A 27,390-nucleotide genomic window follows, 5' to 3' on the forward strand; every position below is an offset into this window, starting at 1 on the left:
TCATTCGCTCTTCGTGTCTGCAGTTTGATCAGGCGACAAGTCGGGCACACAGCTTATGCACTCGTTATTTCATCTCCTCCAACAGGGAAACGTCGTTTCACATTCGTGTTCGGTTGCGAATGTTGTCGTGTCCACACTGAATTTACACACAGGTCTTCGTGCAATACATATCTGGTTACCACCGAGAGATGGAAAATAAATACAGAAAATTACGTGATCTTAAAGGCACGTGGATATGTAAAATTGATAATGTCATCACAGTCAAAACTATGCTTTGGAGAAGATTCAAAGGCGACTTGCTGTAAACGTGATCACTGTACAGTATGTAGCATGAGTTCACCTCCATGCCATTCATATGAAAATCAGGGCATGCACATTGAAAGCACAAACATCACCATTTGAGTTTGCGAGGTGTGTTGATTAGAGGTGAATCTTTTCCTTTTTGATACTGGAATGTTGTTTAGGCAATCAAGACTCTATGATGAAGAATAATAACTCTTCTACATCACTGTTACCATGGAGATATTCAATAACAAGTGCATGAGCCAAAGTTGCCACCACAAAAGCCGGCCACAGTGATAGATAGAAATACGCAAACACGGACATATCTACACAAACAGGCATGTAAACACACAAACACACACACACACATATAGACTAACTGTCGCTGTAAATACTGACTTTGGTTATTTTGTACAGTGTTTAAATATCATGAGTAAAATGATGGCCGTCTTGTGCAACTTCACGCCGGCCTTGCTGCCAACCTTTTGTGCTTTTGTGTATAAAAGAATAATGATGATTATTGTTATTATTATGAGAAAAAAAATATCATAGTATATATGTTGCTGGCTCTCAATGACTGTTGACTACAGTGGAAAAAAAAAACAATCCGAAAACATTTGGTCTGTGTAGGGTTTCTATACTATTGTGTTTGTTAAATCTAAATACAATGGAAAAATATGTAAGTGGCTTCCATCATGACCGTGCCAGAAAAGAGGGTTCAGAGTGAATAAACAGATGTATTATAAATTCAACTGGGAATTGGGTAAAACAACACGAGGAAAAAAGTGAAAAATTCTCTCACGAATGAAGATTCACTCACTGTTGTAAGTGCAATGGGCTAAATGTGAGTCCAGTATTCATTGTGAAATATTGTGTTCTTTTCAATGTATTCCTGTTAAAAGATAAATTTTGGTGCATCATGTCATGTAATGTGATTATGAAAATAATGAACCTGCAATTTGTTTCCAGACTGGAGAAGAATAAAGACAAAAAACTAAAATTGACATGGTCTCTTGTATTGGTGTCTGTCACTCATTGCAGGAAAATGACATTTTGGAGAAAAGGTACGTAAACCTCTCTTTCTTATCCTAAGACTTTATCCCATACTTCAATTTGAAATGCCTAAACTTAAGTAACAAAGTTTGGTTGTGTAATTCATCTTGCACCATTTGTGCTACATAGACATACATGAATTATAGGCCTACATCAAATCATGCGGCATGTTGAGGAGTTTTTCTTTGTTACTTTTCTTAATTTATTCAACATCAGTAGAGCTGGTCCACATTGCAACGTATGTAATTTAGGAACTGCATATGCATTGATAAAATCCAAACAAATTCACTGTTTTAAAATGCAAATCTGCAATTTTTTACATGACCTCTTGGTGTCATCAGAGGACCATTAGTCTCAATGTGAGCTATATGCTATGTAACATGAAATGTGGAATAATTTTGCATTTTGAAATGAACTTTGCGGCTCTCTGCAGTTTGACTGGAATCAAAAATAGCAAACGCTCACTCACTAAATAATCAATATTTTGTGCTCTGATAATTAAATTCTTTCCCCGAAGGCCACAAACAAGGACAACAATTGATTTTGTTTGGCAATCAGCGTCCAAAGAGGATGAGAACAATAATGATGTTGTGGGAACAACATGCAGAGATTTTGCAAACATTTTCCTCTCTTAGTTTTCTGTGCAATTAAATACTGTACTTTATCGCAGTTGTGCCTTTATGTAAAGATCAATGGAACATTTGTTCAACATTGAGATAAAGTGATAAACTAAAACAGGTCTCGGCCTTCTGTTAATGGAACTTGATGCAGATGACGTGTGTTTGTGTAACTGTGTACGTGTTTTCTTGTCCACCCACTGTCACACACGCTCAGCGTCAACGTTTGCTAAAATCCCTCAGCACCAGGGTGGCTTGTAGCCATGTAAAAGCGCTGTGATCAGACATTATTCACACCACCTAGGGACTGGTTGGTAAGGTTGAGTCATGCACAGGCTAATTAAGTCATTTGCTGTAAACTTACATATCACATTGAAATCAACATTTCATTTTAAGCAGAAACCAAGTTAAAGCTGCTAAAAAAGACAACAGATCCTAAAGACAAGATGTTTTTACTCATACCTTGCAATTTATTCATTATGAACATTAAATTGATTAAATGTCTTATTATTATAATATTTCCCGCAGGCTCAATTTAACAGCCCGAAATTACCTTGCACTCCTTAAACAACAGCAATATATCTGTGGTCACAGTCTTCTTATAATGTAGGCTATCTGTTCTCTTCAGAAACTGACAGACCTCTGACAGTCTCCAGCCTTAAGCATCAGGTCTGGAGTCAGAGCTGGAGGGGAAGTGTGTAACAGGCAGCCAATCACAGAGCACCGGAGGCATCAAAGCCAATTACAGCAGTGGTCACATGACCACACTTGGCTGCATATGATTGGCATGGCCGCAGACAGTGGGTAGCTCACGTCAACTTCAATGCAAACTTCTTAGATGTGACCTTCGCAGAATTCATAATGAGAAAAGCAGTTAGTAGTACTAAATTAACTTTTCACCTTTCATTGGTTTAAAAATAATATATATATATATATATATATATATATATATATATATATATATATATATATATATATATATATATATATATGCATTATGCACATACAAACACATAATGTATATATATACAGTATATATATATATATACATCAAATTAAAATCCAAATTTAGATTTTCTTGATCTACACATATGCATTTTAAGGTGTTTGAAGGCAAAAAGAAAAAAAAAAGATAACAGTAGCTTTAAAAGCATGTCAGAGGGCAGTAGCATAACTTATTTGTCAAGCAGATAACAGTTTCTTAAACATGAGAATCAGTTTAAATGTTGCAATGAATGATCCATGTACTGCAAAATGAAAATGCAGAATGTTGATGATTATTGTTGGCAATAAACAAATAGTATATTCGAAACGGGAATGGCCTTAAATAAGAAATGATTCAAGGATTATTTTGCATAGATGTTACATTTAAATCAAATGCCAATGCAATCCTTCTGTGTCCAGAGGCATAATGAGCAATTGGTATGAGCATCAAAGATCAGTTTCAGCTACTTGTTTCTTTACTAAATTAATCAATGTTTTTGGACTAATCTGTTGTATTAATGGTTCAATTGTTCACTCATAAAGACAGTCACTTGTCGCCACCTACTGGCTTAATGATGCAAGTTGCACAAACACAGTCAAGCGGAGTGATACAAACAGTGAAAATTCCCAGTGCTGATACTGGTGAAATATTCGAACACATTCGAGGTATACAAATATATATTTACAATAATAATGGCAATATATTCAATTGGTGCTTGTGTTGTTAAATTTAGCTTATAGTTTCCACTGTCATTGGCAAATAACATAGGCTACAGTAGCCTATATCTGTGTTGAATCCAATCATTCTGGGCACAGTATGCAATACCTGCTCTTCCTCTCTCATCTCCATCACCTTCTCTCTTTTCTCTTCCTATTGATAGCCTATAGTCTTTGCATACTGATTATTTCTGTCGGCCGTTTAAAACTTCTGTCGTAAAACAGCTTTTTAGTTTAGCTACTTGCATATTATCTCGCTCTGTATGACCGTTAACTGAAGCGTCGAGCTTCAATTCGCGCTTCTGTGAACTTAAAAACCTACTGTGATTTGATCGGTCATCTCAAACATTTTGACATTGACGACGAGCGGTGTTTGAGTGCTGAAGCAGCTCCAAATTAGAGTTAATATTAGACAATTATTTCACAACTTTCATTATACACTTCGGGGACCTCAATGCTGGGTATGGCCCTGTTTGTGTGTATGTGTGTATACAAATATACACAAATAAATGTACTGTAAATAAATATAGCCTATATATATATATATATATATATATATATATATATATATATATATATATATATATATATATATATATATATATATATATTCATTATATATAGAAAATTATATATTATTATAATTGTATATTTGCTTGTGATTTCCTCATTTGTAAGTTAATTTGAAGGATTGTAGCCTTCTCTATGTGATTTTGGTCGTCATAGCTTAACCTTATTTTAACCTTTGTGTTAACAGTATTTATAGACGACACTGACTTCAAATTGAGCTTATCAATTGATAATACAGTGCCATACAAGTCAAGATAGGCTACACGAATGACAACGCCTCGTGGTCGACGCTTCTCCTCTCTCACTTTTATGCGCTGGCCCTTTAAATCTGAAGCTCATTTATGCGTTCGGGGGCCGAGCTTGTGTACGTGTGTCCAATCAGAGCGCGGGATGTTGATGCTGGAGTGGATGCAGGACACGGGACGCTGATGCTGATGCTGGGGGACCCGCACAGTGATGGAGCGGCGACGACGCTGAAAAGGTAACGAAACGGGATCTAACGACACACTGGCTTTCATTCAGCCCGTTTAGGGAGAGTTTATATTAAATGATCGAAATTAGAATGGATTTATCGATCTGAGCTAATTATATTCATTTTGAATGATGGAAAATGAGCTTAAATCCGCTGTAGTATGAACGAGATGAAGCGTCGATCGATGCTGTTTCAAATGCATTTGCTTTAGGATTCATATATAGCCTACTCGAAATAAAAAATGATATTAGTGCTTGTCTATCTTCATAATAAACGGTTGATATATTCTCTATGGATGTTTCTGTGTGCGGTCTAAATGAGAATAATTCGATGTTAGAAATGACATTTATTAAGCTTAATAATGTTGATTACTCCTATCATTCATTGTCAATTTAGGTGTATTACATCTTCAAATATATATTGCACTCTGTGGTTTTCTCAAAGATATCTTCTCATTTAGGAAAAAACATGGGCTTGTATGACTTGTCAGCCTCTAGGAGTGATTTTGGGGGGATGATTGACATTGCTGAAAGCCAATCAGAAAGCAGATGTTATCCGCGCAGCCAGTGGCTGAAGGATGAGGGAGGGCTTTCACATGCGACTTCTGTCTGATCTTCAAAAGATCCAATAATTTATTGGTTTTTGAATAGTGTCTCTGGCGACCCTTGATTACAAGGGACTTTACGGGATATTTTTTCCACAATTTGACCCACAGGCATCTGTAAGCAACGGTTTTGTATAGTGTGTGAACAGTCAGCATTGCTTCAAAATTATTTTATTTAGCATTATTATTATTAAGATATAATTTAGAAGAGAAACATATCACCATGTTTTATACCTGGAAATCTCTGGAAATGTTATGGGAATTTCTACAGTGAACACATTTTTAGATATACATGGCTTTAAAATATGCATGTGTGCAATGTTTAAAGAATGTTTTAAATCCAGTAAATATAAGATAAAGATTGATATTCACTAAAAGGCGAGGGAAATGTTTATTAGGGTTTTAAGGTTAAGTTAATTAACTTTTGAGGAATCGTTTCAGCATTTGCTTTTCTTTTATTACATCTGCCAACAAGTGATCTGCTCCGATTTGTGGTGATATACTTTTAGTGAATAAGATAGGCCTATTTTACCAGGGTAAAATAAATCTTCTTTTTTTTTTTACTTGAGTTGAATTAAATTGTGGGTTCAAGCCATACACTGAACATTAATATCTTGGTTAAACCATATTCCACACAACAAATATCGATTGGCCAGTTCCACTTTTAACATGTCGTGTTATGGTCTGGGTAATTTGCCCTTTGTGCCTCTATGAACACATTGTTTCAAGTGTCAGAGTGGGTGTCAGATAGGGTGTTAGGTAGTTCATGATATGTACCCTACCACCTTGATTAAGCCATTTATGCTGGAGAGCAGCTGGCTTCTATATATTACTGACCAAAAAAAGCTCTTTCTGTAATTCAATTCTCATTCAGGAGAGTTTAATGTTCTCTGCTGATATTAACCAGCTCAGTCTCTGTTACTTATGTCCGTTGAGACCAAAAAGTGACATTTTCTTGTCTAAATTATGCTGTTGGCAGCAGGGGCGTGTCTAGAGCATTTTCAGTGGGGGGGCCATGCCGGGGCACTGCCTCCAAACGGGGTGGCCGCCAGTGACCAAAAAAAAAAAAAGAAGCTAAATTCTACAGTAGCCTATATTACGTAAATCCTACTGATTTTATTTTTTTAACTTGAATAAAGTTACTTGTAAACAAATGTAGTAATAAAGCACATTTTTTATTAATTTAGTTTTTTGTCATCCCTGCATCCATTAAGTTAAATTTGAGAGCCAGTGTTTATTATTTTTTGTGTTTTCATAAAACTAACAAGTTTATAAAATAAAAGCAATTTTAATAATGAGCCATTTTAAAAACCCAGAAGCAGAAACGATGTCAACTATTTTCTTTTAATTAGTTTGGCCATTACAATATAGAGTAGTTTTATTCACAATCTCTTTCAAATAATAATAATAAAAAAATAAAATAAAAACAAATTCCCCCCACTGTAATAATTCAAATGGTTTGGCCAAAACATCAGTGTTTCATTCAGCATTTCTTTCAGACTCATTTACAAAAAAGCTGAGTAACTCAGAGTTAAAGGGATGGTTCACTTTGAAATTAAATTTTGGTATGTTTTAGCTTACGTATGTTTAAGGGCATTCAAGATGTAGGTGTCTTTTTTTTCCGCAGTAGTTTCAATTTTGATATTTTTAGGTCAAACCGTTCTTGTCTGTCAGTCATAATGCAGGTCTATGATCACTATCTCAAAGAGCATGCACAATGAAGTCCAAATTAAACAATTCCCTGTCGTAAGTACACATTGATGGCCTAAGACACGAAACGAGCGGTTTGTGTGAGAAAAAGAGCAGTATTTATATCGTTTTTATCTCTACACAACCACGTCCAAGTGATCTGAGGGCGCGCGCGCTTCCTGGTGTGTGACGTGTGCGCGCGTTCTGGCTTAGTCTGCGCAAGCTCCGGAAAGAGCCGGACGTGATCTCGGATGTGTACAAGAGGTAAAAAACGATATAAATACTGTTCGTTTTCTCACACAAACCGCTCGTTTCGTGTCTTAGGCCATCATTGTGTACTTAAGATGGGTTACTTACTCACAACTTGCGACCGTTGTTTCTCTGGCGCTGCACTTCTTTGAATCGCGAACTTCAGTAGAGTCTATAAACTGATTGGCCGTAAAATGAACCAATCACAAGACATCTTATAGGGGGGGCACCTGGGGTGGCCAATCGAATTTCAGGGGGGGCCGGTGCCCCCCCTGGCCACCACGTAGACCCGCCCCTGGTTGGCAGATACTTAGGGTGTCTTAGGGTGTGTTCACACTTGGCATGTTTGGTTTTTTTAATTAAAACGAACTCTTGTGCGATTGCTCAGTTGGTTCATTTGAATAAGTGTGAACTCTGACATCTGAACCCTGGTGCCACCAAACAAGCGGACGAGATGCTGAAAAGATGGGTCTTTGTCCGCTTCCAAACGAACTCTGGTGCGGTTCTAATGAAATATGAACACAACACGGACCAAAGACATCAAACAAACCAAAAACGGGACGTGATGTCACAAGATACAACCCTAAAAACGACGGAATGCTCAAGCGTACCTGTTTTTTCTCGTCATAGGAGTTAAGTTGCCCATTACAGTCCGGTACAGTACAGGCCTCGGAAATGCCATCTCCTTTGAGCAGATCTTTGTTTGTGTGTAACATAGGAATTCCTGGTACTGTTTTGACTCTGTTACACATTTTATAAGCTGTTCACAAGTTCCTAAGCTGGTAAAAAAAACATACCATCATATCTACAGACCTACAATGAGCGTGTTTAGCCCAGAAAACAGCATTGTTTTGAATGTTGGGTAAGTTACGTTGCAAAATATACTTCATAATTTTAATTCTTTAGGTTTTAATTCTTTAAATCTTTAGGTTCGGACTTAAAAATGACAGTGTGAACACCTAAGCGAACCAGGATTAAATATATAATTTTCTTTTTTGGTCCGGACCAAAAGAACCAAGAGAACAGAACTACAAGTGTGAACACACAACTTAAAATCGCATTATCTGTCATTTTACAGTAAAATACTGTCAAACTGACGGGGTTTGCAAGTAAAGACAATTAAAACTGTATATTTTACTGTAAAAAAAACCCATAACATATTATTATATTTTATGGAGTATAAATAGTTTTGTTTCTTCTCATATTTGTTATCAGTAAATGAACATTGGGATGTTTTGTGTCTCATTTTCTGTTATTTAGTTAATGTTTATTGCATTGTGTTAGTGTCATGTTGGTGTTGTTTTATGGACAGGAGACTTACAATGGAGTCTGATTTCTCATATGGCTTTCTCTTTTACCACCCGTATTATGGTTATCAGTACAGTTTAAGGTAAAAAGCCGATTTTGGTAGTTCAAGTATACAGTTATAAGTTGTAAAAAATGCAGGGACCAAATATATAATCCAATAATACTGGAAATCGTATTTTTACAGTAAATTTCTAGCAATCACAGTTGCCATTTTACCGAAAATTTTACAGGATATTTTTGGAGTGACTTGTTGAAGGGTTCTTTTGACTCGTGGTAAGCAACCACCCAGAAAACAGGCAGGCAAGCCAAGTGGCAGAATTCTTTTTAAATCTTGGCATTTGGGTGCAGTCCTTTCCTTTTTTGTTCATTTGTCCAGTATGGCATGCTATATATGGTCTCTGGCTGGAAAGATGAGGGCCGGACATGTCCTTTCTCTGGCATGGAAGTGCACAGATGACCAGGCCATCTGCATTCCGGCTTCGATTCGTTTCAGCATAAATGTACATTTCTCACTCGCTCTCCCTCACACGCCCATGAATGCCCACACATCCTCACTTTTCATACGAGTGAAAACAGGTGCTCTCTCCTTCATCATCTCAGTCACTGTTGCCATAGCAACCCTCTCCACAGCATCAGCGTCATCCCAGCGAGCAGCAAGTGGTCCCCACCTCTGAGAAAAACTGCAGGGCACTTTTTATTTTGACTCATCTTTCTGAAGAATAGACACTGGCGTTATCCTGAACGAAATTGAAGGAAGTTATGTTTTCTTCAAAATGAAAAGGAACAAAACGTTTCTCAGGAACTTACATCTTTGCATTTTGCTTAACTCTAGGCTGTTATGAATGAAAGAGAGATATGCCAAGCTCTAAAATATTAATTGGCTAGAAATCTATATTTGTCTGTGCAATTTTTTTATCCAGTAGTTCTGAAAAAGGTTTTAAGGTTTAATGAATTAACTGTACTTTCAGTACTTTCAGCATTTGCCAAGTCAAGTCACCTTAGATACAGATTGTTTCAAAAAAGCTTCACAGTGATAAACAGGAAAGTAACAGAAATGCTCTTTAGTTTATCAATTATGAAATGATTTTGAATCAGCTATAAACAGCTCTACAGAAGACAATAGTGTTGTTATTCAGCTCCAGTTGGTTTAGAGTTGTATGAGTTAAATGCATACATATGCCAATAATCTGCTTCAATTTGTGGTGATAGACTTAAATTAGATATCAGCATAAGTTCTGTGGGGGAAAACGTGTGTTATATCCATGTAGAAATGACTGACTTGTGTTGTACTGATTTCTCAGTTTAAATATGAAGAGTTCAGATGCAAAAGCCTCTAAGTGCCATCTGAAATTTTCTTCTAGAATGCTCATTTTTGTAAAGCTTGTATATTTAAGTTCAGCAATTTCACTTAAATGACAATTAATAGGTAATTTGCATTGCCATTTAAGTGAAATTATTGAACTTAAATATACGAGCTTGATAAAAATGATAATTCTAGAAGAAAATTTTAGATGGCACTTAGAGGCTTTTGCATCTGAACTCTTCATATGCACTGACCATAAATGTCAACAATAGTTGGCGACTGCATTTTGAAGTGTGTTCTCTTTTCTAGGATGCACTAACACCCTTGTCAATCTGCGAGGGGCTTTTCTTACGGACGCCAGGCTCTCCGTGTTACAGAAGCTTGTGAGATGTATGGCAGCGCGCGGGCCGTCGGCCACATGGAGGGCAGCCCCGCTCGCTCCCCGCGGCTGCCCCGCTCTCCTCGGTTGGGACATCGTCGGGCTAACAGTGGCAGCTCTGGTGGCAAGACCTTATCCATGGAGAACATCCAGTCCCTCAATGCTGCCTACGCCACATCTGGCCCAATGTACCTGAGCGACCACGAAGCCGTTGGATCCACGGCTACCTACCCCAAAGGTACCATGACGCTGGGTCGGGCCACGAATCGAGCGATGTACGGCGCTCGGGCCACGGCTATGGGCAGCACCCCTAACATCCACACGGCAGGAATCCCTCACGCCGACCTGCTGTCTTACGGTGACCTTGGCTCGCTGTCGATGCTCCACCACCAGGGGACGCCGTCTGCTCTGCTGCGGCAGGCGGTCAGGGGAGGAGGCGGGGAACTTTTGGAGCTCCAGGCACAGCTACGGGACATGCAGAGAGAAAACGATCTCCTTCGGAGGGAGCTGGACCTGAAGGACAGCAAGCTGGGCTCCTCCGCCAACAGCATCAAGAGCTTCTGGAGCCCCGAGTTGAAGAAAGAACGTATAATGAGGAAAGAGGAGGCAGCGCGCACTTCTATTCTCAAAGAACAGATGCGGGTGACCCATGAGGAGAATCAGGTAAGGATGGTTACCTTACCTGACATGAATAGACTCTAAAAATACCCTTGCTCATTTTAAAATAAAGGTTCTTCAGAGGTTGTTTGCAGGACTACTTCCAATTAAGGCCCATTTTCTAGGGTTCTTGAGTTCTTTGTAGAAAAAGTTATTGATGTTACATACATTATATGTTTTTCAAATTAGTACATCGGTTCTAGATATCATCCTTTGACAGAGGAAAAGCCCTTCTGTTTTTTCTTCTTCTTTGTACCACCAATATTTAGAACTTTCTAAAGAACCATAGAACTGAAAAAGGTTCTCAAATTATGTCAGGTTGTACTACAAAAACCTTTTTGGAACCTTTATTTTTAACAATGAATTTTGCTAAGATGTAAAAACAATAGGTTATGGCATTTATAGATAATTTATTGTCTTCTCAATACTTTTGATAAGCTTAACAAGTAGAGTTTGATGTACACTACCGTTCAAACGTTTGTGGTCAGTAGTTTTTTTTAAACACTCTTAGGGCTCGTTTACACAGAACAAAAGCAAAGCAAAAACGCAAGACGCGGGCAGTGGAATGGGGAAAAAACGCAAGGTCTCGAAATGCATTCTTTAAAAGTTGAACCTCTCGGTTACATATGTAACCATTGTTCCCTGAAGGAGGGAACAGATACGTACGTAGACGTACCAACGAATTGGGATAGCGCCAATTTGTCTGTAAGTCAACGTACGTCGAGCGTGACGACTGAAAGGGAACGTCTTGGTTACGTATGCAACCCTCATTCCCTGAAGGAGGGAACCGAGATGTCTACGTATGTTGAAAGTAACCGACTGAACGGAAATTGATTTTAACTTGAGTGTCACGTTTTTAGACGCTGCAAAAGACGCAAGACACGAGTGCAACAGTTATACACGTCCGTCTAGAGAGTATTTACATAGAAAAACAATGGAAAAGGAAAAACATGTTCTGTGTGAACGGCTCCTTATTCAGCAAGGATTCATTAAATTGATCAAAAAATGACAATAAAGACATTTATGAGTTTATAAAATATCTCTATTTAAAATTTTGTTCTTTTGAACTTTTTATTCATCAGAGAATCCTGAAAAAAAAGTTCAAAATATTAAGCAGCACACCTGTTTTCAACATTGATAATAATAAGAAATGTTTCTTGGTCAGCAAGTCAGCATGTTAGAATGATTTCTGAAAAGTCAGCTTTGCCATTACAGAAATAAATACATTTTAAAATACATTAAAATAGAAAACATTTATATTAAATTGTAATTATACTGTTTTTACCGTATTTTTTTATCAAATAAATGAGTAGCCTTGGTGAGCAGAAGAACTTATTTAAAAAACATTAAAAAAATCAAACCAACCCCAAACTTTTGAACGGTAATTACTGCATAAATTTTTTTTTTAAATTGTTAATCAAAAAATGAAAACTGCCATTTCTTTACTCACCCTCATGTTGGTCAAATCCGTGTTACTTTCATCTGTGGAACACAAAATGCTCAAAATGTAACGGAAAATGTGTATTCTTAAAATTTACAAGCAATGTGAACACTGAAAGTTCCTTTTCCACGGCACACAGAAAGTCAAACAGGTTTGAAACGACATGGTGATTCCCTTTAAGATTAGTCTATCAGCTGGCTATCAGTAAAAGTTCCCTTCTTGAGGGAAACGCCTAGTCCATGAATTCTTGTGTTGCCAAGGTTGCTCTTTCTGCCTCCAGTTTTAGTGTCATCTGTGGGCTGTGCTCCTTTCTTCTCCTCCGTTCTGTGTCTCATTCAGCTGTGTAATCACACCCTCACTCTTTTTTTTTCACCACCCACTCTCATGCTCTTTAAGTCTCTTCACAGATGATTTCTTTTTTGGGTTGTCTGTCTTTTATGTGGCACTTCTGGAAAGAGGCTCTTATAATCATTAATATTTCATAATTTAATCGGATGTGGCAGTCTGTCAATGGACAGGCCAAAGCCACAAATACTGGAACACATTTTAGACAGTTCTGGCTCTAAAATTTAAGTAGATGAGCCACATCCAAAGCCATTGTAGAATATTTTATATTCAGATATGTGTGACCGCACATGAGTTGAATTCTATTTTTATTCTGCCAAATTGCTATAATACAAAAAATTTACTCTTTTAAGACCCTCTAAAAAGAATCGGGTACTGGTAAACCCTCTTAAAAAATAATTAAATGTTTATATATATATTTACACTACTGTTCTAAAGCTTGGGGTCAGTCAGAATTTTTTATGTTTTTTTAAAGTCGTCTTTTCTGCTGACTAAGGCTGCATTTCTTTGATCAAAAATACAGTAAAAATAGTAATATTATTACAATTTAAAAGAACTGTTTTCTATTTGAATAAATTGTACACATTCCTGTGATGCAAAGCTGAATTTTCAGCATCATTACTCCAGTCTTCAGTGTCACATGATCCTTCAGAAATCATTCTAATATGCTGATTTGCTGCTCAAGAAACATTTCTGATTATTATCAATGAAAACAGCTGTGTCGCTTCATATTTTTGTGGAAACCGTGATGCCGTTTTTTCAGGATTCTTTGATGAGTAGAAAGTTCAAAACGGCATTTATTTAAAACAGAAATCTTTTGATCAATTAGATGCATTCTTTCTGAATAAAATTATTAATTTCTTTAAAAGAAATGCAGCTGCAAAATATTTATTTTGCATAGTTCATTTTAAATGTCTGTCAATATAGAAAATGATTTTTACTGCCAGATAATTCTAACCTGTAACACTTGAATATGGCGGCTGTAGAAATGGAAGCTTCTCCTTACGAGCGAATGATGTGTCTGATAGTGGCATCGCCTGCTTTTTGCTCTCTTTTGTACTGGCATTAGCAAAACTGGCTTTAAAATGTAGAAAGAAACATAGATTCTGATATAGTTGATATCAGATTTATTCCTGGTTTATTGGAACCTAATCTTGAAAACCAGTTTTGGAGATTTCGGTCTTTTCAGTAAACATACACTTTACTTGCATGAGTATTACCAATATGGCCGCCAAGTGAGCTGACTTTCCTGAAAGGGACTTGTGCTTAATACTCTACAGCTCTTTAGTGTTTAGTTTGACTGTATACACAGTGTAGCACGACCTCTCATTCCTTTTTGATTAACAAGCTTCAAAAAAAGGGCGATGGTTCAAGATCAGTTTCATGTATTCAACAGTTGAGGACTGAAGGCATTTGTTTTCTCGCAGTCTCACCTCTTCCTGTCTATCTGTGTTTCTGTCTGAGAGTGGAGCATTGGCCTAGTTAAATCACACTCCGTCAGCACGCTGCACGAGGCCAGAAGAAGAAGGAATGTCAAGGACAAATGCTTGTCTGGGAGACTTTGCTTCCCTCCATCTGATTCCTTGTCTTCTCTGCCACCATTTCACTCTACCGCTGTCCATTATTCTCACTCTCTCTGTCAACCAGCTCTCTCTTTGGCTCCTTTCCTGTCACACATCCTCACTCTGTGCTTCTTCCTCTCTCTTCCTCGTCCTGTGTCCTTCCCATCCATCTTGTTCTCCGTTACTCTATCCACCCATCCTCTAAGGCACCATATGGCATTTTCTCACATATTTTGGATGACATATGGATCCTGTATATTGGAAACAGCATGTCTCGCAAAGCATTCAGGCCTTTTACCAGTTCACTAATTTGACTGAACTGCATTTCACATTGGAATTAAGTGACATTTTAGTACGCGCTGGTGGGCAAATCCACAATTGTATGGAATTTCGGCTTCGTTTTATTCACCATCCTTAGTTGAGTTTAATCCGGTGCCATGTGTATTTAAATTAAGTCAATGCCATTCATTTAAACACAAATATGTATCTTTTGGCTTGTTATAGATTGCACTGTATTCACAAAAGTAAATTTGCCTACTGCAATTAAAAGTGTGTGTGTAATTGAGACATTTTGGCAGTTATTCATCAAATGGTGGAGAACGTCATCTCCTGATTTACCATGCAACCGAATGCTCTTTCTACATTTTCAAGAGCCAGTTCAGGTGTCTGGTTCTTGCAAATTGCATTATGCACTATTGTTTTGTGCATTTACCAGATTTGCATAAGTCCTTTAGAGAATTGTGCACTAAAACAAGACAGATAATGCATGGAAATAAAATAAATTGCATTATGTGGGCACAGTACTTTCCTTCCTATATCTCGTAATGCATCATTGCAATATGACTGTTTTGTAAAAGGGATTTTTCACAAAATTGAAATGCTGAAATATTCCATTTGCTTAAATATTCAGTTTCTGGGCTGCAAAGTTTATTTGAATAAATAACAATGACCCTAGCGGGGACATAATTTCCTTGCAAATGACTTGATTTAAATTACTATCACATTTTCTGGATAAAAAAACCCCCTCCAGTTGAAGTATTCTGGTTGTAAGTGAAGGGCATTTGTGGAGATGAAGACTAAAGAAGTTATAATTCCAAAGATCCAAAATAAAACAAATGCATAAATTAGCAGCCGTGGGGTGGAAATGGGTTCTTATTAAAACGGAAGAAAGAAGGGATGATGCAAAATACAGTGTAGTATTGCAGGAGGTGGCTAGAAACTGAAGCTTGTGAGGTAGTTCATTATCAACAGGTCAGTTCCTACACACGGCCAAATTAATATCGGAGTGGTATAATAAAAGTCCTGTCAGATAGATTATCTGAAAATTGCAGTGAACAAGTGCTCTCCAAATAACCTGAATGACCTGGAGCAAATGTATCTGGTTGCTCTCGTTGCTCAGGAGATTTAATGGAGTTCTCACGTTCGACTGAAGACTCTTAAAAACAGAAACTAATTAGACTGGTGTCCAGACTGGTATCTTTTTTAAATCTGAACACAGTGTGAGAGACATTGTTGAGATCTCTTCTGAAACTCTAGAGGAGTCAAATGTGAGATTAGAGTGTTTTTCTCAAGAGAAAAATGTAATAAGCAAGATTGAGATGTTCTGATTATTTCATAGCTCTGTATTATGCTTTTGTTCACATTTTCGACTTTCTTTAGTGTTGCTGTTTAAACATGAAAAAAGGTATGCAAAGTTAGAAAGCAAAAACTCGCAGAACCCGATTTCACCAAGTGCAACATGTTCAACATCTTTGTTGATCCTGGAACAACATTCCAATCAACCAATCAGATTTGAGTTTACAGTTTATGTCAAGTTTAGGTTTACAACCTTCTAGTGTTATTCACCTATCATTTCCCTCTGATTTTAGGGATAACATGGTTAGGGTTAGATTTAGGGGTAAGGATATGGTTATGATTAAATTTTCAGACAGGAATGTTGTTCCAGGATCAACAAAATATGTTGGGCAAAATCAGGACGTGCAGGGAGTTATTCTCTATATCAGTAAGCACTGTTTCTGAACTCCCTGCAAATGCATTAATTGTAGTCTTCAGTTTTCTTCTAGGAACAAACATGTCACAATATCCCTCATTAAAATAATTTCCACCCAAGGCATGCACAAAATAAAGGGGGAAGACCTGGTTTAGTAAATTCTTGCGGTTATGGTAAGGAGCCTGAAATTTCCAAAACACGCAAGAAGGGGTTGACCAATCACAACACACTGGACCAGCTGACCAATCAGAGCACATTCCAACTTTCGGAAGGAGGGGCTTCAACTAAACAGAGCATTATACAACCATAAGCCCTTTCAGTCTTCCTTTTGAGTCCACACTTTCGTGATGTAATTCTGCTTTGACAGTTAGGTAGAAGTCTGCCATAGAGCTCGTCTCAGTGCAGGCTCGGCAAAAGTGCTCGGCCGCAAATCGGCCGCAAAGGGGGGCACTAACGAGTACCCTTCTAAAACCTAAAATCACAAACTGGACACCCTACGCCATGTGTCAAAATCCGCTCCAGGAGGGCCACTGTCCTGCAGAGTGTATCTCCAACCAGCTCAAAACACCTGCCTGGAAGTTTCGGAAACCTGAAGACCTTGATTATCTAGTTCAGGTGTGCTAAATTAGGGTTGGAGCTAAACTCTGCTGGACAGTGACCTTCCAAGAACTGAGTTTGACACCCCTGCCCTATGGTCTTGAGGACTTAACGGATACACACACTATTGTAAGTCCACAAGTTGCGCATGAAGTGTGCCATTTGGGACAGGGCTCTAGGAAGAGAGGTGCTGTAACAATGTAAAATATATCAAAATCATGTGTTTTTGAACATTCTAGCATGAAACCCTATTCTAGTAGACCCCCCTAACCCTACCTAACCCCCCTAACCCCCCCAAAAAAGAAACTTGAAAAAAGGGCATATTAGGTCCCCTTTAAATAAGAAAATGAACTTGCATTTAGTTTGCATAAATATAAAATTAATGCAAGCTCGCTATTGAGGAGCAGATGTTACAGGAGATACTGGAACAGGGATACTGAAAAACACAAATGAGATTGGATATGCAAGTTAGGCAGGCTTATGCTGTGAAAGAGTGTGTGTCTCATTTCTCCTTTCCGTGATGCTGTCCCTTCATTTGAGTCTTCAAGGTTAAATCAGGATGGTGTCACCACAGCTCCCAGCAACACCTGTGCGTGCGTGTGTGTGTATGTGTGTGTGTCCGTGCAGCGCCCTGAAATGGGAAAGGACATTAGCAGAGCTGTAGGTACTTATCCAGTGACAGTGCTACCGTGACACGGTTAGTGCCCTGTGGTAGAAAGTAACAAGATTAGACAAGCTAGGGGTTTCTTATGAAGCCCTTATGGAGTTTAGGTTACACCACTAGACATTGGATTCATATTATTATGCATTTGTTTGTTTTAATTGAAATAGTGCAAATCACTTATAAAATGTGCATTTTAAATGTAATGTAAGTCGTTTTAGTTTAAAAAAGGCCTCTTCCAAGTGCATTCATGTAAATGTAAAATGACTTATGGTGACATTTTTTATAGAGGCTTTTATGAACAAAATATGCAAACAAAATGGTGTTGTGCTTGGAAAGTTCCATAAATAGGAGGTTGGTTCGCATCAGCTTAACCGTAAGAATAAAATGTCCCTGTTCTATGAAAGATTTCACTAAAATAAGTTTATTTAATTTTTTTATATATATAAAAAATATGATTATGATATATATTTTTAAACTTAATATTTCTTCATAAATGTTTTGGTTCAAAATATATTTTAAAAATACATTTTGCATTTACCTAAAATGTATTTTAACACTGAAAATGCATTTTCTTGCCCATTAAAGTATATATAATATATTTTGGCATTTGACGGTTTAAACAAAACATATTTTCAATTTGAAAGGTACATTTCCTTATCCAACATTGTTTTTTCACCATATATTTAGCATACAATTGAAATGATTTTTGCCCCTTGAAGTACATATTTTAGTATCTTTTGGCATTTGAAGGTTTAAACAAAACACTTTTTAAATCATATGCTATTTAGCATAAATTTGAAAAATATGCTAAATGCTTTTTTTGCTGTATGGGTATTGTGTACACTTGTAAGATATGCTTTGCGCATTCTGGACGCTGCAATAAATATTAAACTAGTTTGAAATCCATCTACCATATTTCCGACAAGCAAGAGAGCAGCAGTGAGCAATAGCCAATGATATTGCAAGATGAAAAATCTTAAGAAAGTGCAATTGCAATGGGAAGTGTGATCCAAAAAACATCAAATATATTTATTGATTCTGTGCAAATCAGTGCAAACAATTGCAATCCTTCCCTTAGTAGTATTTGCTGACCATATCCTGTCTTATAGTGAGCACAATGCCCATAAATGTCCTCCACCACGTCTGGACCTCAAGGACACTTGTTGTACTGTGCATGTGCTGAAGATACCGGCTCCACGAAGGAGACACGTCATGCTGGGTTTATAGCAGTGGTGACCAGACTCGATTAGTATAAGAAGCACGTCATCACATGCTGTTAGCATTTCTCTATATTCACACCCCTCCTCGTGGCCACATGTTCCTGCTGTGAGTCTGGAGGAGGGCTGCAGTGTTGGGGATCAGAGATCCTTCGTCACAGGGTATCACTCGGGATGTTCAGAAGGCCATATGACCTGCCATTTTTGAATATGTATCGGTATACTTTGCCCAGTACTTGACTTTTTCATTTCCAATGTAAAATATACATTATTTAAACAGAACTGCATATAAATTGTAATTATTTCAGAGATTAAGCATGCATCAAAGTGAGGTCATGAGATAACAATGTAGCATGCAGACGATTGGAACTTTTATTTTGCATACTGCGTATTGTTTCACATACTAGTTACAAAAAAGTTTACCCTGCTGAAAAATCAGCTTAAACCAGCCAAAATAAAACTTTGATCGTTTTTTTTCAGGATTCTTTAATGAATAGAAAGTTAGAAAGAATTTTAAATACATATTTGTAACGTTATAAATGCCTTTACTGTCGCTTTTGATTAATTTTATGCATCTTTCCTGAATAAAAAATATTAATTTCTTACCGACCCCATACTTTTAAATGGCAGTATAAATACGGGAAATGTTAGTGCAGGAAATGCTATCACATAATTTTTTTATAAAAGAGTCTATTCCCTTTAGGAATAATTTGTACTTTGCATGAATAAAATGCATCTGAAAAGGGTTGTAATAATGTTGCTTGTGACCTTCCTGTTAAGTCTGGTAAATCCTTTCGGTCACGGGGTCGAGAAAAAGGTGGTATTGATCTAAATAGTCTGTGCAACCTCTTGATCTTAGTCTAGTTCTTCTAAAACGATCCTCTCCCCTTGGATTGATGGTTTCCCTTGATGTTAACAGTCCGGCTTTGATGAATGATGATCGGGGTGCATCTGTTGGGTGGGTTGTGCTTGGTGCTAATGGCTCTTTTGTAGCTCAAGACTCAGAGGTGAGGTGAACGCACGAGTGAGAATGTCCTCAGGCGCTGTGGGCTAGTTTAGCTCAAGTGTGGTTGGTTGTTTTTGAGGTCTTTTTTATTTTCCCTCCCTCTCTCCCTCTCTCTCTCTCTCTCTCTGTCACCTCCTCCGTTTCTCTGACTCCTTTTTTCCTGCTCTCTCAATTGCTCAGCCCCTCGGGTGCCGGAAAGAAAGCCAATACAAAAAGGATTAGTGGGGGCCGACTTGTTTTTGATTTGTACAGTAACAAGATTTGATGGTCTGTGTTTAAACGTGATGGTATCAAGGAGAATAATGATCCACACAGCACGTTTCAGCATGACTGAGAAAGCTAATGGAAAGGCCAGATTTCGATTGTGCATTTAATGCCTAAAATTAATACGCTGTTTTGACTTTTCAGTCACCACTTTTCTGTTGCCGCTAGCGTCACAAACAAAATGGCTTAAAGGGATAGTTCATCCAAAAATGAAAATTATGTCATTAATTACTCACCCTCGTTTCGCCTAAAAAATTTGTTCATCAAATAAAGCCATCGAGTGTCTTCAGAAAGTTTGGACTAAACCGCTCAATTCATATGGATTAGTTTTACAATCTCTTTATGAACTTTTTGAAGTGTCAAAGTGGTAGTTGTGTAGCTGTCAATGGAGGGACAGAAAGCTCTCAGATTTCATCAAAAAGATCTTAATTTGTGTTCTGAAGATGAACAAAAGTCTCACAGGTTTGTAAAGACATGAGGGTGAGTAATTAATGACAGAATAAAATTTTTTGGGTGGACTATCCCTTTAAATAATGATGTTTTTTCCATCACTGTGCCACAGAGTACCATGGTAGGAAGTGTATCTTGTTCAATCTAGTCTGTTCTGTTGTAATTATAATCTAATATGGCATTTCATGATATTTTAAATCATCTAGGGTGTAATCTAATGCCATACAACCAGACTATTAGCATTTAAATGAGCATGCTCATTTCATCCAGTGCTAGCGTGGGCATGTGCTGTAATTGAGACATGACTCTTTGCCGAGCCTGTTTGGCATCTGATCCAGAGGTCTGTGGAAGCTTAACATGCAATAGCTTTCCAAACTCAACCATCCAGTCGACACATATGAGCTAAATCAGAGCAAAGTGGCTCAGTCCGTCACACTACTTGATCTTGTGAGGGAGTTTCTAACAAAACATGTGACATCTGGTTTTTTAAATGTTTCTCTGGTAAGGATACAGACACTGATGTCAGTTAGAAGACCTTTTATCTGTTTTTATTTTATTTTCATTATGAAATTATGTAACCTACTGTTCCAAATGTTGAGGTTATTCCTTCATTTTTAATAATACTTTTGTAATACTTTTATTCAACAAGGCCACATTAAATTGATCAAATGTTATGGTAAAGACATTTATATTATTACAAAAGTTTTCTATTTTAAATAAATGCTGTTCTTTTGAACCTTCTGGGGGGAAAAAACTGCATCAGTTTTCAGAAAAATATTAAAGGACAAGTTCGGTATTTTACACTTAAAGCCCTGTTTTCAGATCGTTTCTGATGAAATACAATGGTTAAGATTGAACTTTGGACAAATGCTGCTGTCCCGAGAATTTTAGGTTTTTGTGGTAGCACCCCCCACCTATACAACGGTTGCATAGGTGCACTGGAAAAATCGTTCGTTTACAAAGACGTGAAACACACCGAGTGGTCAGGGGTGTTCACTGATATGCTCACACAAAAATGAGTCCAACTCCATTGACTTAATAGGACGTGCTGTGAGACCGCAGCACCTTTACGGTATTACTCCGCCGCTTCTTCTTCTGCTTCTTCTGTGTATTCAATGAAATGCCCGTGGTTTGCTTGCAATTGGCAAAGGTGCATTATCACCACCAACTGGGCTGGAGAGTCTATTATTCAAGCTCTCAACGGAAGAATGTACGGGTGTGAGGCGTTTGGAAAAATAGGTCCACAGTTTTACAACGAATGGTAAAACACCTGTTTGAAAGCATCTTTTGCAGCGATCTTTGTGTGAGCATATCAGTGAACACCCCTGAGCACTCGGTGAGTTTCACGTCTTTGTAAACGAACGATTTTTCCAGTGCACCTATGCAACCGTTGTATAGGTGGGGGGGTGCTACCACAAAAACCTAAAATTCTCGGGACAGCAGCATTTGTCCAAATTTCAATCTTAACCATTGTATTTCATCAGAAACTATCTGAAAACAGGGCTTTAAGTGTAAAATACCGAACTTGTCCTTTAAGCAGCACAACTGTTTTCAACATTGATAATAATCAGAAATGTTTCTTGAGCAGCAAAATCAGCATATAATGATTTCTGAAGGATCATGTGACACTGAAGACTGGAGTAATGATGCTGGAAATTCAGCTTTGCATCACGGGAATATATAATAAAATATAATAAAACAGAAAAGTCATTTTAAACTGCAATAATATTTCACAGTTTCACTAATCAAATAAATGCAGCCTTGGTGAGAATAAGAGACTTTTTTTTTTAAACAGTAAGCAAACAGTAAGTGTTTAGTAGTGTTTAAAATCCCCCAAATCATAGTTTTTTAGGTTTTAATTGCAGATTTTTTAAGTTTTAATCACTGTTGTTACAGTGTTACTTTTATGCAGGAAAACATGAGATTTACCTTCCAGACTACATGTACAGTAAATTGTAGAGTAAAGCTGTTTCTTCTAGCATAAACTGGTGAAGATATAGGTCAATCTCTGTCTGCATTCGCAGAGGAACATCATCACAATCTTCAGTTCTGCTTGGGAATCACAAAAGTCGAGGCAATCTTAGCAGTTCTTCTGGTGATGCTAATACAGCTCCTGTCTTTAATGGGGAAAGATGAAATTGATTATCAAAATTATGTTTCATTAACATATGCCAGCAATAAAACAATGATGTCATAATTTTATCTCAAATTATGCAAAAAGATGCCTCTATTAACAAGGCGATTAGCTCTTTTACCTGAAAGGCACGTCTTCCATTCCTAAAGCAGCATATTTGCATTTTCTCCCTTTTTTCAATCCGTCTCCTTGCACTGTTTCTTGCATGACTAAGCCCAAAGAAGGGAATTATGGGTAGTAACAACGCCTCCATTTCCTGTCACGGCTAACAAAGTAATGATCTTCGATCGCATTCTTTCCCTGTTCGAACAAATTGCTGAAAACTAAATGCGAGGCGCAGACACTGATTCTTTAATCAGAGATTTTTCTCATGCATTCATCGTGATTACCAGTCTAGAGCGGCGGAGGAAACTAAACAGGAATGGATGGATGGGTGAAAAGCACATTTGCAAGGGGAAATAGTGACCGGAGGGAATTAGAAGACAGATTAGCAAAACAACACTCTGTGATAGACAAGTGAAGAATTGAAAGAGAGATGAAATGCCTTTTCTAGCCACTGTTTTTGTGAATAACAAGACTATAAATATGTGTGTGTGTGCGGTGGGTGATGGAGAAGAACATTAACTACAGTTGCTCAGCACAGATTGTGGTTATTGATCTTGTGTGTGTGCGTGCGTGCGCACGTGTGTGTGTGTGTGTGTGTGTGTGTGTGTGTGTGTGTGTGAGTGTTTGTTGTGTCCTAGCATGCAGCGATGATAATCCCTGAGATGTTTAGTGGCTTTGGCTATCCATCCAATATTCTCTTTTTCTTTATCATTCTCTTTTCAATGACTACGTTTATAAACATGCATCCTCATAATGCGATTATAAGGAGATTTAGGCAATATTGCAATTAAACTTTACCTCATGTAAACACAATGCTTTGATCAAATTGATGAGATTAAGCTCATAACATTTTTAAACTTAATTGGCATATGCTGATTTTAATCACAATAAGCAGACATTTAAACACTTTAATCACATATTCAACTCTGACCAAAATGCATGTGTGTTCATGTTGACAGCGTTGGGCGACTGAATGGTTGAAAATATCGAAATGGAGGCATTTTAGGCTTGTCTCCGGAAAAAGGACAGAGGCCAGATACCAAAGAACCGGCAAGCAAATATGTGGAAGAGTTTGGCCAATAACATTTGTTCTGTGCATGGGTTATGTGAATAAAGACAGTGAAAATAATGATTAGAGTATAATCAGAACGATAAAAATTGCATGTTAACAAGAAGATGTTTGCTTGTCATGTAAATGTCTTACTGCAATTAAGTCCTTACTCTGATTATTGGAAAGAATCACATTATTAATGCACATGTAAACTTAGTCATTATTGTCCAGTCACAAATTAACCAAATCCATCTAGATCGGAGGGTTTCAATCATTTAAATGCCAAGGACCATACCCCCCCACCCCCCACCACACACACACACCCTAAGATTTCAAAGGCACCTGTTAGATTCTTGTATAAAAAATACAAAAAATTATTCTGTGAACAATTCATATCATAAATATGTCTAAAATATCATATTATAATATTCTTCTTTTTTTTTTTTTTTTTTTTACACTAAACATTTCCATGGACCCCACTTCGAAAACCCCTGATCTAGATAATTAAGTTGTAAAATGAACATGCAATTTAAAATGGATAATTTTAATTTCTTTATGCACAATACTGGTCTTATTGTGAATTATTATAATGCATTTTAAAATTCAAAAATGTTGTTTAATTGTCACAATATAGTTGCGATAACAATGCACATATAAACAACACCCACATTTTCATAGCCAGTATTCAGCAACTTATCCCATTATGTTGAATGATGGGGTTGGAATGCTACAAAATTGATCACTTTAATGCATTTTTTTATGTTCCGGTTGTTGTTTTTGCTTTCTGTGTAATCATTCAGTTTGAGGTTGACAGCCAGAGGAAAATATTTTAACACATTTGGAATGAGCTGATGGATGTTGTGCAGAAAGATGGAGCGTCTGTCATGCGTGTGTGTGTGTGTGTGTGTGTGTGTGTGTGTGTGTGTGTGTGTGTGTGTGTGTGTGTGTGTGTGTGTGTGTGTGTGTGTGAGTGTGTGTGTGTGTCTTCCTGGTAAACCCTACATTATGGTTATACCCCACAAAGATGGCAATATCCGAAATCCTTGTCCTTGTGGGGACATTTTTTGGTCCCCATGAGGAAAACAGCTTATAAATCATACTAAGTGATGTTTTTTGAAAATGTAAAAATGCAGAAAGTTTTCTGTGATGGGTAGGTTAGTGTAAGGGGATGTATAGAATATACAGTTTATACAGTATAAAAAATGGAAAGTCCCCATAAAACATGAAAACACAACATGTGTTTATTATATTTTTTATTTACACTACTTTTCAAAAGTAGTTTGGGGCCAGTAAGATTTTTGAAAATAATACTGTGAAAAAACAAACAATAATACTGTGAAATATTATTAGAATTTAAAATAAAAATTTTATTTTAATATATTTTAAAATGTAATTTATTCCTGTGATTTTCAGCATCATTACTCCAGTCTTCAGTGTCACATGATCCGCAACATTTTTAAAAACATTTTCCTCTCGTTTTAAACATAGAGTATATAGAGATACAATATGTGATAATAGTGGGGGGTAATGAGTAATGAGAAGGAGAGGAAGTGATGTGATGTGGGCTGCCTCGGGATGCTGTGGAATATTCCTGCCGGCTGCCAGCTCTCCCTTTATCACTCGCTGCCGTATGGGATACATATTCATGCCTGCCTATGCTTCAGTGCATCTGAGAACTGCCCACACACACACAACATGAAAGTTGAACACTTCTGAATGACTCAGCTATCTCTACTCAAACCTCATGCTCTTAAAGGGACAGTTAACCCAAAAATGAAAAGTCTGTCACTTTTCCAAAGGTGAACATGGTCCCTTTAAGAGCATGGGACCATAAATCTCCCAATGGAGTTTATTCTGGCCAGCATTTTGCAACCCAGGGGATTGTGGTTCCTTGCAAACTGTTGTAATTATGCAAATGGAATAATTGGACCGTTTCCTCAAATTCTTTGCCAGCCAAGACAGATTATTGATTGGAGACGGAAGGAGGACGAGGAGAGGATAAGGAATTGGGAAGGAGACGGGTAGACAGAAGGGCCTTGTGTCCTCAATAAACGTCCTGACCTGAAGGAAACACAATCTGGGAAGAGTGAAAGCAACAGAAATAGAGATGTAGAAATGGAGAGTTTGTTCGGTCGACAAATTTAATTAGCCAAACTCTCAATCTCCTCTGTTTTTGTGTGTGCCGTGCATATCGAAGCTGGATCCGTAACGTTTATCTGTGAGAAATTGAGAGCATGTTTGATTTTGTGTGCGTTTGCAGTCGTGAATGTGTGTGTCTATTTAAGGAGTCTGAATTAATTTGCTAATGTGCCTGCGGTAAACACACAAGACTCCTTACAGCTGCATTTGATTCTTTAAGAGGGAACGAGCGCAGACTATCAGCAGCGAGTCAAAAAGACCAATTAGTCATTCATATTGGTAGTTGCATTATAAGGATGAGTGAATCTCACAAAACCTGTCAAGAACATGTCATAGCTCACCCTTGAATTAATATAAAGGAATAAGAAATTTTATTTTGCGTAAATGCAGTCGGGCTACTTTTAAGATAACTGAGATTATTATTTTGATGACAATAAAGCGCATCGCTGATTGCTTCACATGTTTATTAGAATACAAATCATTGTATGGATCCTTTGAGAATCATGGGAAAATCTCAAAACTAACAATTATACTTTTGAAAATTTTGGAGCAAATTGTGCCTAATTTTCCATACAAAATGTAATGCAAATATATTTTCTCATTTTCCTTTTGATGTAAAAAAAAAAAAAAATTATATATATATATATATATATATATATATATATATATATACTGTATATGTGTGTGTGTGTGTTACTTGTGAGTGTATTTATTTTGACTTGAGTTGTTGGAAATTCTTAACTCTCTCTCTCTCTCTGTGTGTGTGTGTGTGCACGTCTGTGTGTGTGTGTGTGTGTGCGCGTGTGTGTGTGTGTGTGTGTAACTGTGTATATATATATATATATATATATATATATATATATATGAAGAGTTCAGATGCAAAAGCCTCTAAATGCCATCTGAAATTTTCTTATAGAATGATCATTTTTATCAAGCTCGTATATTTAAATTCAATAATTTCACTTAAATGGCAATGAAGATTACCTATTAATTGTCATTTAAGTGAAATTACTGAACTTAAATATACAAGCTTGATAAAAATGATCATTCTAGAAGAAAATTTCAGATGGCATTTAGAGGCTTTTGCATCTGAACTCTTCATATATATATAGAGAGAGAGAGAGAGAGAGAGAGAGAGAGAGAGAGAGAGTATATTATGGTATCATACATTATACATTATGCTGATAGCTTAATACTGTACATGTTTAAATCCTTTGAGAACAATGAGGAAAAAAAATCAAAACTATAAGCCATGTTTGAGTGTGTGTGTGTAGGCTATATGTTTGTGTGTGTGTGTGTGTGTGTGTATATATACATTCTCATTTTTTTCATTTAGATTTTAGGGTGAAATGTGACCTGGACATTATGCATTATCATTGTGGCTGTTGAATATCAAATACGTGGTTTTGTTTAGTAGTTTGCATGCGTTTGTTTGCATGCGTTCGCTATGTGTTTGTAGTGTGTGTCTGTCTCTGTATGAGGGGAATGTATAATGGCAGAAGTGTACCAGCCCAAAACGGCATTTCTTACATAAGACTGAG

General features: G+C 37.2%; 1 protein-coding gene across 7 annotated transcripts in view; it reads left to right on the forward strand.

The window, feature by feature from the left end:
- Window positions 1-4,628: 4,628 nt before the first annotated feature.
- erc2 (ELKS/RAB6-interacting/CAST family member 2) overlaps window positions 4,629-27,390 on the forward strand; it is a 49,202-nt gene continuing 26,440 nt past the window's right edge. For all 7 annotated transcript variants that reach the window (XM_082155771.1, XM_082155774.1, XM_082155772.1 and 4 more), the window contains exons 1-2: window positions 4,629-4,704; window positions 10,158-10,890. In XM_082155771.1, coding sequence (XP_082011897.1) covers window positions 10,237-10,890 — 654 coding nt within the window. In that variant the 5' untranslated portion in view covers window positions 4,629-4,704; window positions 10,158-10,236. The remainder of the gene's footprint in view (window positions 4,705-10,157; window positions 10,891-27,390) is intronic.

Source organism: Leuciscus leuciscus (assembly GCF_965113295.1).
Source record: "Leuciscus leuciscus genome assembly, chromosome: 23".
NCBI lineage: Eukaryota > Metazoa > Chordata > Actinopteri > Cypriniformes > Leuciscidae > Leuciscus > Leuciscus leuciscus.